The 17,759-nt window shown below is 34.9% G+C and overlaps 1 protein-coding gene across 1 annotated transcript; it reads right to left on the bottom strand.

Annotated features, from left to right (window-relative positions):
- Window positions 1–243: 243 nt before the first annotated feature.
- On the bottom strand, window positions 244–17,614 carry LOC112055018 (ubiquitin-conjugating enzyme E2 H). Its single transcript, XM_024094984.2, has 5 exons — window positions 17,406–17,614; window positions 10,961–11,037; window positions 9,758–9,925; window positions 6,777–6,905; window positions 244–5,385 (listed from the first exon to the last, which is right to left on the bottom strand). The coding sequence occupies exons 1-5, from the start codon at window positions 17,456–17,458 to the stop codon at window positions 5,216–5,218; spliced, it is 597 nt and encodes a 198-aa protein (XP_023950752.1). The 5' UTR covers window positions 17,459–17,614; the 3' UTR covers window positions 244–5,215.
- Window positions 17,615–17,759: the final 145 nt, after the last annotated feature.

A 17,759-nucleotide genomic window follows, 5' to 3' on the forward strand; every position in this document is an offset into this window, starting at 1 on the left:
GTTGCTATACAGTTACGCATAAGGCTCATAGATGGCGCTTTTATTTTTAATTTTTGAATGAAGTTTTACGACAGTTCTGTGGTCTCTAAAGCACACAATTTTTTTTACATTTACTTTCTCATTCTGTCTTCGCTTCTTTTACTGGACCAACTTAAGAAGTTATTACGCAGGATAGATAAAGATGTGTACAAATACCCAGTTCAATCTAAGAAACGGACATAGGATAAAAAGAAAACAATACCGTTTTAGTTTAAAAATAACGTAAGTTTATTACATGTAATGAAATAAAAATATACCAGCTATAAACTTTTATTCTGTTACATGTATAACTGATCTTCCGTAATAGAAATTCTTATCCGAACGAATTAATTTGGTTTCACACCATTGATTAGTACATAATAATTATTATTATACACATACAAGAACAATAGTGATACGACACAATGTGATTTCGATATCGATTATTTAGTTTTACAGATAATAAATTTTGACTGGTCCACATCATAAGGTCCGTTTATATCTACAGACATTTAGCGTGCCAGACACGTGCCGTGGCAGACTAATTTCATTAAAAGGACTTTAGGTGTCTCTAGCTACCAGCTGCTGGGCAGTGTGAATAGACGGTGTCTGTGGGTGTCTGCCACGATACTTGTCTGTGACGCACTGTGTCTGTAGATATAAACGGACCTTTATCAATGCAACATAAGACAGCTTCAAACCTTTATTTATAATTAATGCAACTTTTCACCCCATTTTGAGCAAACTGAAAGTTTGAGTTTATTTTTGTTAAGTTGCGTTCATGGATGAAAAATATGTAAAAGATTTTAGAATAAAATCGTGAATAGTAATAGAAAGTCAGGAAATTGCTGTTAATAATAGCTTATGGGAAACACCTGTAGAGCTAAGCTAATGCTCTAATAAAGATTTTTTTCTTTCTTCTCTCTAATTGGTTCAGACTTATTTATTAAATAAATAAGTCTGAACCAATTAGAAAGAATGCTTGCGCAACTTCGTTAAATATGTACTGAGTGAAAGGACTTTTGTAATAATTGTGGACCCTGATTTATCTGACAGATGTTAATTCTTTACATTTGTTTCCATACTCGATTAATATAAAAATTGTGTGACTTGATTTTAAACTGAAAAATAAATGAAATAATATGTAACAGCAATTTAAGACAATGTAGACCCTTGAGAATTCCATCAAAATTTTTTTTACCAGTTTTTAAAATATAAAATATGTAATTGGTATAAATTTGCGGATTGAGAATAATAGACAAAAATATCGAAAGGATATCCTTTGATTTTTTTACCATAAATATAAGTGCGTCGCATCACTATTATTTCAGGCCAAGCCAACATTTTCAAATGTACCCAAAACGATTGGATAATAGCATAGGTAATTGAAAAAAAAATCTCCTCACACAACTACATAGACAATAGAGTAAAATTATAGTCAACATATAAAAAAAATAAAATTGGAAGCACATTTGAAAACCTTTGCCGGGATAATTCATACGATTTTAAAACATCAATACCACGTCGACATAGTACATACTCTGTGGTGCTACCCAAAGCTGGGTGGACTGGTGAAAGCTCGAAAAACTACCAAAAACTTCCAAAAAAAGAAAATATGAACTATCCGTCAACCCAACTTTTTTTTCATACAACTAGGAAATTTAACATGTTACCTCCTTATACCAAAATATATTATTATGGCTGGGTTATCATTTCGAAGATACATATAATATATGTCTATATTAATAATATATTTTTTTCGTGTTATATTCTATTCGTAACCTAGACTTAACAATAGAGACGATTGCAACACTTTCAGAATCGCAAAATGTCATTTTTAGAGATCTGTATTGTATTCGTTTCTTGTAATGTTCTTTCTGGTAAAACAGGAGTCGTTAAATCTTTGTAAGAAGTGTTTCTTTTTAAATACAATTATAAATAAAACAAATCAGCGCACGGCCAAGTAGTTCGTTCATTCGAATACAAAATAACTTTTTTTAAATAGTCTTTGTCCATGTAGATTAATAGTAACTGCAGTAATCCATTCGTACTGTACAATGAAACCAAAAAGAACATTACAAACAAAGCCAAAATCGTACTTTGGCAGGATTAGCAAAGCGTTGTTGCCTTCCGAGTCATCAAAAACAAAGAAATGCTAAGTATTTGGTAAAGCAGACACTAAACATGCGCAAGAGAATTAATTTAATAAAAACTCTTCATACTCCTTTTATTTAAACTAAAACCTTAAAAAAAATCTACGCTTTTAGCTATATCTCCTCAACAACTTCTATTGTCGCGTATAACAACTATAGCTCTATACTGTCTTTGCGCTGTGAGAAAATGAAATCATACTATGAAAAGGATAAGACAATTTGTGTTACATTGAACTAAATTTTAGCTTTATTTTAGCATCTATTTCTGTGGCCCCGAAGAAGATTTAGTTAAAGTATAAAAAGACATTGTCAAAATCGATAAAATTCATTGTGCTAAAACAGAATACTTCTACGCAACAGTAATTACACTAAGTACAGATAACAAATAGATTTCTCAACCTCTTTCATAGACAATTGACGATTTTACTCCCTGATAAAGGAACCTACTGATCACAGTTTGAGGGTAAATAATATTTTTTTTTATATGTATTGAAGCCCACATTTTTTATCAATAGATTTCAGTGTTGCCATTGTAAAATTGAAAACTACAAAAACGGTAGTTCCAGAGGGAGATGTACGAAACAGACATGACACGTTTATTTAAAAATTAACACTATAATAAAAAAAATTAAATACCTATGAGATATAAAGTGATGACTTTAGTCCGACAACGGGCTCGATTTAAGTTGGATTTATGCTATGGGGACAGATTTAAAAAGATATTTACAAAATGCTACCTTGCTCACTCACATCCGCTGTGTTGCCAGCACATTTGTTATTGAATTAAAAAGTATTATTATCGATTATAATTAAATACTACCGTAATATTTGAGAAGGTACCTCATTAAATGGGTTTGTTTCAATACAAACAATACATACAGGATACACGAAATTTATAAAGTATCTACCTTCTCAAAACACGTCGATAATAAAATTTAGTACGATATATTGTACCTTATATTAATTTTTCCGACAAATCTCATTCCAAAGACATCAAACTACACGATTTTACACCGACTAAGTGAACACGATCCTTAAAACTTTGCTGCTATCGTACAATAAGCGTAACACATGGACTTTTAAATAACCTTATCCGGCATACTTCTCAAGATTAAAAAAAAAAACAATAATTTACACATTAAAAAAAGTTCATTAATCACCCTAATACTATATTGTGCAAACATAAACCATTATTTTCATGTTATTTAAAAATTTAAAATACAAATTTTACTTACAAATTATACAAAATTTATAGTAGAAAATTTTATGTGTGAAAAATTAAAATATAAATAGTCTCATTAAAATTTCACATAACATTAAAATAAATTTATTAAAAGTTGAAAATGATCGTTAAAAATTAAGACTATATTTATTTTTGACATATTTCAGGACATTTAGAAAAGTAGCACGGCATAAGGATGTCCACACAAAAACCCATAGACAAAATCTATCCGATTAAGAAATACATTTCCATCACACCAATTTTAAAATATGAATTCTAAATTTACATTGAAATTTTTTTTTCGATAATAATTTAAAGCACATACGTGTCCACCGTGTTTCTTTTTTCTGAGCAGTTTATATATTTTCATTATTTTGATCTAAAATTCTAAAATTGGCATTTGTGGTCCATAGATTATACAGATTATGTAAATGAATTAGTTTCACCAACGGCGGACACAAAAACTATTCTTTACTGGCTTTATCATACTTTTGCAAACTTACTGTGAAGCGTTGAAAGTATTTGGGGACCGTACATTTATTACGTCACAAGTTTGACGCTCTATACATGAACAATGTCTATGGTTTAAAAAAAAATGGTTATTTAACTAGTAACCTACAATAGTTCCTTATTATGGAATTATTGTAATCTCTATAATGAGTATTTCAAATACCTGATAAACAAATATATTATTTCAAATTAAATAAATGTTTAAATTAAATAATTTGTAATTAAGTATTTAATTTTTTTATTTTAGATAAAAATATTTATAATAAATAATATTGAATTTCAGCCTATTCATTGCAATTCTATATAAGTTAAAAAAATAGTTTTTTCGTTTTTCACATTTTTTTATGAGGTCAAATGACCCCTGACAAAAAATGTGATGCAATATTTGTACAGTCCCACAACACACTGATTATAATACTACCTCGTTTGAGAATTTATTTCAATAAATTTACAACTAAATTTTAAAACATTTTCACTATTTTAAAAGGTAGGTAGTTCGATAAAAACTAATTGGTAAAACATTTTTTCTAAAGATATGTTTTAGAATTTGATTTTTAGTAATCGTAAATACGCCGGATACGTTTTGGCGGGACTTTTTTTAACGTTTTTGTTTGTCTGAGGTAGTAAAATAACGTTTAAATATGACCATCTTGTAGTTGATTGTAAAGTTTTTTATCCAATCGCGACTGCAGTTACGACAATAGCAACCTAGTTGAGTATTATATGCAGTTACGACAATTACAAGCTGATTTAAAAAAAAAACGTATATCTGTAAATTTTTTGCACCAAATACACCATATACCAAAAATACAGGAAACGGACAAAAGGACTCTGGCACTCTATATTCACCACGGCGACTATGTTTAATAGATTGCAATATTTATGACGTATTGAAACATCGTGCGTTGAGATACGCTGTGTAAGATTTTAGGTATCAGCGGTAACGTAGGGGCGCAGCGAAAGAGCAACACCCCCGAGCGCAAATACATACATACTACCAAAATAGTAGTAAGTACATATAGCAGTAGTAATACTAGTATATTACCGCATTCAGCAAAATATTTAAAATTTGAGAATAATGAACAATTTAAAAATGTGTCAACCATTCTATTGTGCAACAAAAAAGAATTAACTTTTAGCACACGATAATAAAAAATAAAAATGATTAAAACGCGACAGTCGCGTCTTGTCTTAACTTTACAATCATCTGCAGTATGGCCATGTGAACGACACCAAACACAAATCGACCTCACAGTAGGTTCAGAAACAACCGGAGCGGCAGTGAGTGAGCAATCGCGTGGCGGGGGGTGCGTTATAACTCCATGTCCTGGGCCTCGTCGTCGCTGAACTCGGACATGGAGGACTCGGACTCGCTATTCGCGCCGTTGGAGGGCTTCGAGCCGGACGCCGGCGTCGTGCCCATGCCGGTGATGGCGTCTTTTTCTGATAGCGCCTCTTCTGTGGCGAATCTTCGGACGTAGTCTGCAAATTTTTATTTATATTTTATTACGTTTTACAGCAGACTAGCGACTTTAACAGCGTTTTAACTATTAATTTAGTTGAATGTTGTAAGGAACAATAATTCTTACAAATAAACGATATTATTATTACTATTATACATGTATTCTACTCTCACGCCCGGTATAAAATAAATATATATACATGTCAAAAGGAAAATAAATAAACATAAATATACATTATACGCTACATAAATACATATATGCACCGGGTGGAGGAAGAAACCGGCGGACTATCCTAGCAGAGTCCAGCAAGACCGCTTTTTGACCCCAGCCGCCTTAAATGGTGAGCGAGGCTGACTGGGATCAAACCATTGGCAGATATGACGATTGGGATGATTTCAGTGGACTCCACATGCCACATGGCGGTAACCTCGTGAGCCAGTAGTGATTATTTTTATAATTGTTGAAAACCTTCATTCATCGAATTTTAAAAACTTTCTAAAAAAAAACATTTAGTCAGTCTATAAATCCTATTCTTCTTCACACCCTTCCCATTGCACCTCAATGAGTCTGTTAGAAATTGTAAACAATGCCTTTATAGTCTACAAATGTCTGTGTTTTTTGACTGTACATCATATTATTATGTAATTTACTCTGTGCAAATCGCTCTTGTCTCTTCCACTTTTGCCTGAATACTTACAGCGACAACATCAATGTTCAATATAAGTTTCTTTGTACTTTTAACCTCGTGCTCCCAAGAATGAAAAGAAATTAGAATGCAAGTCTATTTTAGTGATATCATTTCTAACTGTAACCCATTAGAGTCTGGCTATAACATAAAAAGTTTTTTTTAGTCTGGTAGTTTCAGACATTAGCGCGTTTAAATAAACATGATATTATAAAATAGTAGTATAGTTAAGTATAATAACCATTTTGTACACTGCACAATCAATCGCCTCGTGTTCAGAGCTGACGATAATTTTGGCGAGATTTAAAGCTTTCTGAAGTCTTACTTCTGCTGTGTGTGTGAATTACTTCACACATACACACTTGTTTTTTTGGGTTAGATTAATAGGTTATAGGACTTGTGACATTGTAGAGAGTTCCATTCTGTACATGAAATATATTTCCAAAATAACTATCAGGGGGTGATTAGTGATCAATACTGATGCCAGAAATGCAATCAGTAAAATTTCTGTCTATCTGTCTGTTCGTTGTAGAATTCTTCAATTATTCTTCATACTCCTGGGCAGGTTATAGTATACTTTTCATCACGCTACGAACAATACGAGCAGAGCAGTGAAAGGAATGTTGGGAAAACAGGAGAAATTACTCCATTTTGACAGCTGAATTAAGGGCTGGATTAAAGAGGTCTAAGGACGGACGAAGTCTAATAAATAATACCATGTTCACCTGAGACTTTCTTCTTGTACTCCTCGGGTTTGTGGAGGTACATGGCGGCCGCGTCGCCGTTGAGCGGGTCGATGGGGTTGGGGTAGGTGAGCAACTGCGGCAGGAACGACTCGAATATGTTCGACAAGTCTGAAACATTACCAGATACCAGATAACCAAATAATCATTATCATCGTTATCAACCCATATTCGGCTCACTGCTGAACTCGAGTCTCGAGGGTTAGGCTAATAGTCCACCACGCTGGCCCAATGCGGATTGGCAGACTTCACGCAGAGAATTAAGAAAATTCTCTGGTATGCAGGTTTCCTTACGACGTTATCATCATCAGACTTGCAGATTTTAACGGCCCATAAAAGGATCAAGCCTGAGAATCCTTATATGTGCGGGGTTATGGACCATCACACTGCTTTTGACGGCCTCCGTGGCGCAGTGGTATGCGCGGTGGATTTACAAAACGGAGGTCCTGGGTTCGATCCTCGGCTGGGCAAATTGAGATTTTCTTAATTGGTCCAGGTCTGGCTGGTGGGAGGCTTCGGTCGTGGCTATTTACCACCTTACCGGCAAAGACATACCGCCAAGCGATTTAGCGTTCCGGTACGATGCCGTGTACAAACCGAAAGGGGTCTGGATTTTCATCCTCCTCCTTACAAGTTAGCCCGTTTCCATCTAAGACTACATATCATCACTTACCATCAGGTGAGATTGTAGTCAAGGGCTAACTTGTAATTAATAAAAATAAAAAAAATACAATGCAAGTTGGCGGACTTAGGGTGATTTTTTTTTATTCTTTACAAGTTAGCCCTTGACCAATCTCACCACGATAGCAAGTGATGCAATCTAGGATGGAAGAGGGCTAACTTGTTAGCGTAGGAGGAAAATCCACACCTCTTTCGGTTTCTACACGACATCGTACCGAAAAGCCGGCAAAAAATACAAAAAATCTTGTGAAAAATTATACAATATTATAATAATATAAAAATAATTTACAAGTATTGTTAGCATCATTAAAATTTCTTTTAATTTCACTTCCTGTGTGATGGTAGAAGCTGATTTAATAGCCTTTAAGCATCTATATCATTAAGGAACTCAATCAATTGTGAAATAAACTCACAAATTTTGTTTTCTTTTTTAGTATTTCAATGACCCGCTACAGGATCAAGTCTTTAAGTTTATACATCCTTATATAAACTCTATAAAACATTTGAAGACAATAAATTTTTCGGGTAAGTAATAGTTAGTTAATTACTAAATTATTGGACGTTATCTTAGTATAATAATAATATATTATAAGTTAAAGACAAATGACTAATTAATCACATATTAATTAGGCTAGATCATAATTTTATGAAGTACCCAATTTGTTACTTTGTAACAGAGAAAAAATCATTTCAGAAATATTACCTACATCAACAAATATATTAACTTAAATTAATGTTGAAATGTTAGTGTTAGATAATGTGAAATATCACCGCAAAATATTAAATATTTAGGGGTCATTGAGTTGACCAGCATAACCTTTAGGATCGCTAAATATTTTGGGGAAATTACATCATAAACAAATTGCTTATTATTGCATGATCGGTAAATCCGAAATATTACGTCAGAATATATTGAAATTTAATTATAATGACCTCTATAGTCATTGACATAATTACTGATTCAGTTGATATGGTTTTATTTATTTTACGGAAATAAAATCAAATGTTGAATTAACCTCTACTGTTCCAATAATGGTTTCAGACAACGATGTTATAGACCAATACCCTAATCCTAATAGATATCCTCGATTATCAATAACAGTCAAACTATCTGTCAGTAGGTTATTGAAAAGCAGATAAGAACAGAAAGATAGATTTTCTTAACTTTAGTAAGCGAAATGGCGGATAGATAGGTTATTGAAAACGGCCTTAAGAAGATTTCGCCGTGTTTATCATTATTCTATTGCTTTGGCTTGACTTGGATCAACAGAAAGAATTTAGTCTTTGAGACGGCGCGTATTGTGATGGATGATCACTCTGGCGTCCTGACATCTGGTTACTTGAGCACTCAACACAAAAGCCTGTTGAGAAGTCAAGTTATTAAGAATAGCGCGTTCAACCAAACAAACTATTCAGCTTTACATATTAGTATAGATCAAGTTATTATACATAGAATACGACAATCCTTCACTTCCCTGCTCTTCAGGCTTAACACGCACTGCGAATAAACGCGCGCGCTTATTCGTTAAATAACTCATTTGTTCAGTGACTGATTTAAAAAACGCAATGTGCTCCGTTTTCATCGCGGTGGTAATCTTTCGCCTTAATATTACTTTTTAGTCTTTCATAGTAAGAATAATGGTCTCACACGCACAGCGGTTTACCGCATTCGGTTTTATATTCATTTTGCGATTGGGTGAGTGCATTTTATCGTTTGCGGTGTTACGTATAATGTTATGTAGACACATGGCCCAGAACTTCTAAAAATTTAAAAAAATACTTTTAGAAAGAAACAGAGGCATGAAATAATAAAATACTATGTGTTTTCTTATTGCTTTTCATGGATCTATTCGGTAGTACATAATCACTGTACATTTTGGTAAATGCTGTACAAAATATTGTCAAATATGTGACCAAAATGTACTTTCAAAAGCACAACTGGTAGCTGTGCTTTTGAATTCTCTGCTGCACTCAATTGGAAAGCTTACAAGTGAATGACATTATTTTATATCCCTGTATCTTTCTAAAAAGGTTTCCTGGTAGTTCAAATGACTTATGAGGTGGCCTGTATCTTTCTAAAAAGGTTTCCTGGTAGTTCAAATGACTTATGAGGTGGCCTGTATCTTTCTAAAAAGGTTTCCTGGTAGTTCAAATGACTTATCGAGGTGGTGGGTATGTGGTTTTGCGTTTTCAGCAGTTATAAACCGCTCGCGTTTAACAGCAGTGCGTGCTAAACCTTAGTAATGTTACGTGTTGTGTTAATTGCGGAGATTCCGTCTCACCATAAAGAGCCGTCCAAGCCTGGTTGATGACGTCGAGGCAGACGGTGCCCGACACCTCGTCGATGTTGGGGTGGTACACCTTGTTCATGAACCCGATGGAGGGCGACTTGAAGGGGTAGTGGTCGGGCAGGTGCACCCGGACTCGCCACACGCCACCCTCGTATGGGGCTGGAATTATATTATACATTTTCCCTTATTATTATACTAGACGATTCACGTCATCAACCCATATTCGGCTCACTGATGAGCCTGAGTCTTATCTCAGAATGAGAGGGGCAAGGCCATTAGTCCACCACGCTGGCCCAATGCGGATTGGCAGACTTCACACACGCAGTGAATTAAGAAAACTCTCTGGTGTGCAGGTTTCCTCGCGATGTTTTCCTTCACCGATTGAGACACGTGATATTTAATTTCTTAAAATGATAAAACACTACTACTAAAATACTAGACGATTACGATTACTAAATTCCATAGGTTTGAGTTACAAAGACCGAGACCAAGGAATTAATATTATTTTTGACGGCCTCCGTGGCGCAGTGGTTTGCGCGGTGGATTTACAAAACTGAGGTCCTGAGTTCGATCCCCGGCTGGGCAGATTGAGATTTTCTTAATTTGTCCAGGTCTGGCTGGTGGGAGGCTTCGGCCGTGGCTAGTTACCACCCTACCGGCAAAGACGTACCGCCAAGCGATTTAGCGTTCCGGTACGATGCCGTGTAGAAACCGAAAGGGGTGTGGATTTTCATCCTCCTCCTAACAAGTTAGCCCGCTTCCATCTTAGACGGCATCATCACTTACCATCAGGTGAGATTGTAGTCAAGGGCTAACTTGTAAAGAATAAAAAAAAGTAATAATAATAATAATAAATACATATAGAACTCGATTCTGTCACTCTTAGTTTTAAAAACACCGTGCCCTGGGACGTATCCTAAACAAACACATCATCATCATCATCATATTTCAATTAGGCTTAGTTTACAAGCACTTTTGACGCCAAGTTATGTCATGATTTAATGGTAATTAAAGTCGTAAAAGTACGAGGGTTCAAAACGCACCTTGGTCCGAGAAGAGCCCACAACAAATATTTTTTATCGTCGCGTGTGTGTATCATAACCGCGCAGTCCTTTCCCCCCGTCGCCCGCATATCATGGGAGTGTCATCAACCAACTGCCAAGCTATGGTAACATATTATAATGTCATACTCACTGCCTGGAGGTCCGAAGAATTTGACGCAGAACTCGTTCAGGCCTCCCAATATCGTCACCTCGTGCTTGCTTTCGATGCTGATGAGATGCTAAGGAAATGCTATAGAGTATAGATTATATATTTAAATATATATATATTTACCAGTGGCGAAGAATGGAATTTAGACGAAGGTAAGCTGCCCAAAAGAAAAGGAAATTCATACCCCATGATACAAGCTCCGGTTTCTCATACATTCATACATATTCATTACAATAATCTATACTATAATAAAACTGGTCGAATTCTATACTGCCTATATTCGCATATACCATTTGTAACAAACGTTACCGTGGCATAGAGTTAGGCATCTAGAATCTATACTTATAATACGAATTCTGTACATCCTACTATCTACTAATATTAAAAAGGCGAAAATTTGTCGGTAAGTGTGGACGTGTGTAAGTATGTTTGTTCCTCTTTTACGCTGTGTCTACTGAAGCGATTTGGCTGAAATTTGGAATGGAAATAGATTTTACTCTGGATTATATCATAGGCTACTTTTCATCCCGGAAAATCCACGGTTCCCGCAAGATTTTTGAAAACTGAATTCCACGCGGAACAAGTCGCGGGCGTCCGCTATGAATATACATATATGGATTTTTAAAAGGTAACCCGGCGGGAATCAGCCTGTATGGACTCTTCGCCGCTGGTATTTACTAATCCTAGTAGTAGCAACTGCGTTGGTCCCTCAGACCAATTACCTTTGTTTGTTGAACCTATGTTCCTGCTCCAAGGTCCAATTTACAACTATACCAAATTTCATCCAAATCGGTTCGGCGGTTGAGCCGTAAAAAGGTAACAGACAGACAAACCTACATACGCATTTTTGTTAATAATAATAATAATAATAATTTCTTTATTTTTGGCTACAAAGGCCCATTGGTTAGTTATGTTAGTAGGTACACATATTACATTTAAGAAAAAAATAAAAACTATCTCACCGCACCAAAACAGAAATAAAATTAATAATTAATTAATTAGTTAATGCTAGGTAATTAATAATTATAGTAGGAATCTATACTAATATTATAAAGCTGAAGAGTTTGTTTGTTTGTTTGATTGAACTCAGGGACTACTGGTCCGATTTGAAAAAATGTTTCAGTGTTAGATAGCCCATTTATCGATAGAAGGCTATAAGCTATATATTATCCCTAAATTCCTACGGGAACGGGAACCACGCGAGTGAAACCGCGTGGCGTCAGCTATCAGCTATGGATTATAAAGCTATAAAGTTTGTTTATTTCTTTGGTTGAATTCTGTAATTTCAGGACATACTGGTTAGAATGGAAATGGTAAAAAATATTTTGTGATGGATAGTCTATTTATCGAAGAAATCTATAGAAAACATCCCCCTTCGACCGATGGGAACAGGGCATCAGTAAAAAATGTGGCAAAAACGGATGAAAATAAATTTTGTATTGGAAATTATAATTTGCAATTTTTGTATGAAATAAATTCTAATACGAGTATTATAAAGCTGTTTGTCTCAGGAACTATTTGAAAAACTGGTCCGATTTGAAAAACTCTTTCAGTATTAGAAAGCCCATTTATCGAGGAAGGCTATATATTATCCCCGTATCACTGCGGGAACGGGAACCACGCGGGCGAAACCGCGCGATATCAGATAGTAATTTATATGGCAAAACGTTTGCCAGGTCAACAAAGTGTATTGATAAAATTAAAAAATGACGATGATGAATTAGCATTTCGTAAGATTAATCGCGCTAAAACATTGTATTACAGCAAACAGCGGTGATAATGATTTTGATAAGGATCTTATCAGTAACTCATTGTGAAAGCAATAATTTTTTATTCTCTATTATTTATTTAGTCTATTAATTATTTAGTAAAAAAAAAATCACGGCCAATTGGTATAGAGTAGCTTACGTACGAATGCAGGTTTATCATATCAGCAGATGGATGTCCATTACAGGACGTACGCTTTTTGTAGGAACTTCCAAACATCACGATACTGAGCCACCTGCATCCAGCGAATCCCTGCGACTCGCTTGATGTCGTCAGTCCACCTGGTGGGGGGTCGACCAACACTGCGCTTTCTAGTGCGGGGTCGCCATTCCAGCACTTTGGGAACCCCAACGTCCATCGGCTCATCGAACTATGTGCCCCGCCCATTGCCACTTCAGCTTCGCAACTCGTTGATATATGTCGGTGACTTTAGTTATTCTGCGGATCTCCTCATTTCTAATTCGACGCAGTACCGCGGGTTCAATCCCCATTAATGGAAAATATGCACTTATATTTTGTTATTGAATTAAAAATCTTCTACATTTTTTACTGGCAACACATTGCATTCATCTGTTGTTATTGCCCTCACTACAAGCTAGCAAGTGCCTTTCCCTCATCATAGATAGAAGAATTGATTGTTTTATGTAATGATTATAATCTATACAAAACCCCCTACCACTGACGACATCAAACGAGTCGCAGGGATTCGCTGGATGCAGGCGGCTCAGGATCGTGATGTTTGGAAGTCCCTACAAAAGGCCTATGTCCTGCAGTGGACGTTCATCGACTGATATGATGATGATGATGATGATGATGATGATGATAAAAATAAATAAAAAAATAGAAGAGACCTATGAGCCAACAATGTTCTTCGCAATAAATAAACATTTGTTTTTGCTAGATATTAATATATGAATATTATTTAAACGGGTACATACCACGATAAAACGACGAGATTTTTAATGTCGATATTTCGACCCAGTCGCATGGATCGTGGTCAGGACGGGACTGAAGTTGCGAGATGAGAAGTGAAGTCAGCTGTTAGGGGCAGAATCGATCTACCCTCTTTCTTGTTCTTTTTCTTTTTTCAACGACCTCGCGTTTTTGGCTGTTTAGGCAAACCACACTCACGACATCGCTTTTGTTATTATGCATATCGCGGCGCCCTCTTGGTTTGCACAATTCTACCACCGGGTTCCACTCGCTGGCTAGTTTGAAACCATCTTCCCGATTGAAATTTTTGTATTTTTCAATTTCAATGGCTTCTCGAACTACACGATTCATGCAACTGGGTCGAAATATCGACAATAAAAATCTCGTCGTTTTATCGTGGTATGTACCCGTTTAAATAACATTCATAATGAACAACCACGAAATAAGTTTAAAATCATTAGATATTAATATGTTTATTAATTAATAAACATCAAATAAACCTTTAAGGTGGGAATAACTCTGAAACATGTTGACTTCCTACAATACAAATGACTCATGATAGTGTTATTTACATATCATTCTAGAACAATCATAATAGATTACATTATTAGTTAAGTTTGTGTTAGGGTTGCCACCAAAAGTCTTTCAAACTAGTCTTCAGTGAAACTATCAGTGCCTTCAGTGGTGTACACAAGGGTTTTAACTAGGGTAGTCTCTATAGTCTATACACATTGTACAAAATGGAAAATTTCTGTTCCAGAACTGGTTTGTAGTAAGTCCTTAGGCTAAGCATTGTGTTTATGCATCTATGAAGTGCATGACACTGTGTGCCTTATTGTTTCACGTGTATTTATCCACCATATTGACCATACAGATGGACTTTTGTTAATTATTACTATAAAAAACAATAGTTAACACACATCAAAGTACCAGTCATATTGACAAATAATACACTATTTATTAATTATACTAACATATTTAAATTATGTTTTTCATAATTAAGTCTAATTATATTTTTGTATTCATACAAGTATATATATTAGCGGCCCCTAACTACTCACACACTACCCCTACCCTAAATGAGAAATAACAATAAATGGTGACAACCCTTATTTATACTGCACTACTTGTAATGCTCGGGAGATACTTTGATATCTTTTGTTCACTATTCAATTCTATTTGGTGCCGTCTGTAGGGAATATAGAACCTTTTAAGGAAACCGATAGGTTTTAACTGATGATTAGTTTCTTGAAGTCAGTTAATTTTGAATTTTGTTAGATCTGCATAGTTCATGTGAATATAGGAATAAAATATAGCCCTAAAAGAATTTTCAAAATTAGTTCAGTAAATTACCAGAGATTATCCCTAAAACCTCACCAACATAAAATATCCAATTAAATTCTTCTTTACAGCTATTTTAAAAAAATATTTAGTGGTTCTCGTTCCTGGAGGAATATGGGAATAAAATATAGCCTATATCACTCAGGATAGTGTAGCTTCCCAACAGTAAAAATGAATGTATGAATGTGTTGCTAAGCTCAAATCTCGAGAAGGGCTAAATTGTTAGTATGATGGTTTTTACAGATTTTTTTTAGAGTAGGGTGAGAGTAGGGTTGGGTAGGGGTAGGGAAGAAGAACACATAAGTCAAAGCGAAGCTTAACCGTGACAGCTAGTATTAGTATAGATATATTCTAGTATATTATTTGGTCTTGATGGTCCAGTGGTATTAGCCCATGCAGTTATGGAGTATTAGGAGCTAGGTTTGAGTCATGTCACATGTGTAGGTCTTTATTATAATAATGATAATAATGAAAATTAAACCTAAAATCTGATAATACATAAAAAAATATTTTGCATGGGACAAATATGGAACGAAATAAATAAAAAATATGAACAGAAAAGTTAAATACAATCAGTTAAGAAGTCCCAAAAGCTTTAGAATCCAAGTACCAAATTTCAAAAACAGTTAAGGTAAGTGAAGACTGGAATTTATTGTTCCAACAATTTTTACTGATTTTCTGGACACAAGCTAAAATATTTTAAATGAAATAAATACATTTATGAACATGCACCTTTTACAGTTCTGTCCAAATGGCTAGAGACCATAAAGGAGTATTGTATACAAAAAGGTGACTTGCCAAGGTGGTCACAATCCTCATTCATAAAGGACCAACTAGAGAGAGATAAACATGTTTAAACAAAAACTTTAAGAAATTAAATATTGCATGTCTCAATCGGTGAAGGAAAACATTGTGAGTAAACCTGCATACCAGAGAATTATCTTCATTCTCTGCGTGTGTGAAGTCTGCACATCCGCATTGGGCCAGCATGGTGGACTATTGGCCTAACCCCTCTCATTCTGAGAAGAGACTCGAGCTCAGCAGTGAGCCGAATATGGGTTGATGACGAAACAAAAACTGGAAGGATTCTTGGGACAACCTGTATAGCATATCATACTACAGTATCAAGCCACATAGCAGCAAAAGTGCAGTCACACAATTATTAACATGTTTTGTTTTTTCTTTTCTTTTTGTTTTTAATATTGTACAATTAAACATAACAACTAGTGCACAGGAAAACCAACTGTGGCTTATGTCACACTATTATGTATTATAAAGAATAATTAAAGCATTTTTCAGATAGCATGAGTACGGTGACAGTCGCTTGTACGACGTTCCTAATATGTCCTATTATTGTGAATCGCGGCAAACTTTCTACAGTGAATAGAACTGTCACCGTACTGTTACGTATCTGAAAAACACTTTCATAAATAAAATAAAGATCACTCGAGAAATGTTATTTTGTAACATATTATGATAGTTTATATTAATTAACAACCAGCAAATTCTTTGTTCTTCATACTTAATAGCATTAATTAAAAAGGTAACTTGGGTTAATGCACATAAAGTTAACAACCATCCTTGAATATACCAAAGGGAATAAATAAAAATAAAATACTCATAAAATTGTTAATGGCATAGACATTAGAAAAAGTAGTCTCTGGCCTTGGTGTAGTCATAAAAATTCAATTCATAATATTAAATGTTAACTTGGGTTTTGTTTGTTAAATTAGGAAGCTATGCTATTTATGTCTAGCAGTGATGATGATAATTGGCAGAATACCAAAAGCATATTTTACTTTAATGTTGACTATATAGCTATATATTTATATATAACGCATTTAAAAAATGACGTCATAAAAGACCTTACAGTTAAAACAATACAACAATGTAATAGGCAAAGTATAAAAAAGTGAACACTTAGTCCAAATTAAGAATTACGATTATTGTGTTATGAATGGATAAATTGGTGCGTTAAGTAGGGCCTACGGTGAGAGAAAAAAAAAGGAGCAATTGGGACCGTGGCCTACATACGGATTACGAAATATTACAATCTATACGGAAGAATGAACAACGCTCTCTAACGTATGATTACCTACGGTACATAATACATATATAGACTGTAGGTGCCAGTCCTACAGACAAAGCACGCACCTATTATAATTTATGAGCTATGATAAGCCCTATGAAATATTTTTTTAATTGAAAATATGATATTAATAGCCCTTAAGCACACCATTGCGAGGGATTATAGCAAAGCGTTAATACACAAATGGGGCATATCGATTTTGTATCGGATCATGACAATCAGCTGATGGCCCTTCTACCTTATTTACATGGAGGACCAAACCAGTAGGTGCTTTGTATAGAAGATAACAAAGGATACAGCTTTATGACGTCTGTGTCCATACGACGTTTCCCAGCGCTCGGTGACGACATCTTAGTGATCTATTGCTAATAAATCACTATATCGAACACGAACACTAGCACAAAGCCACACTCGACGCAGCGAGATAAAAATTTTTCGTCCACCAACAGCAGTCAGAAAAATAACATTGTAGAAAAACAATGGACACACACCATAGACTAAAGTTTCGGAAGGTGATGTGTAATGGAATCTATGTTGCCACTTATGAGACAACTGGAAATAATATTATTTATCTTCCAGTTCAAGAATATCAATATATTATGAACATTACAAAGGAGTTCAGCTATCCGTCATTGGTCGGTGAATCGGTTT

This window comes from Bicyclus anynana, chromosome 25 (genome assembly GCF_947172395.1).
Source record: "Bicyclus anynana chromosome 25, ilBicAnyn1.1, whole genome shotgun sequence".
In the NCBI taxonomy this organism is placed as follows: domain Eukaryota; kingdom Metazoa; phylum Arthropoda; class Insecta; order Lepidoptera; family Nymphalidae; genus Bicyclus; species Bicyclus anynana.

Bases quoted from the DNA above. Each gene is read 5' to 3' on its own strand.
- LOC112055018 (XM_024094984.2), bottom strand. From the start codon at position 17,458: ATGTCGTCACCGAGCGCTGGGAAACGTCGTATGGACACAGACGTCATA. The intron at 11,038-17,405 runs GTATCCTTTGTT...GCATCTCATCAG, and splicing joins GACACAGACGTCATAAAGCT to CATCGAAAGCAAGCACGAGG. The intron at 6,906-9,757 runs GTGAGACGGAAT...GTAATGTTTCAG, and splicing joins GGCTTGGACGGCTCTTTATG to ACTTGTCGAACATATTCGAG.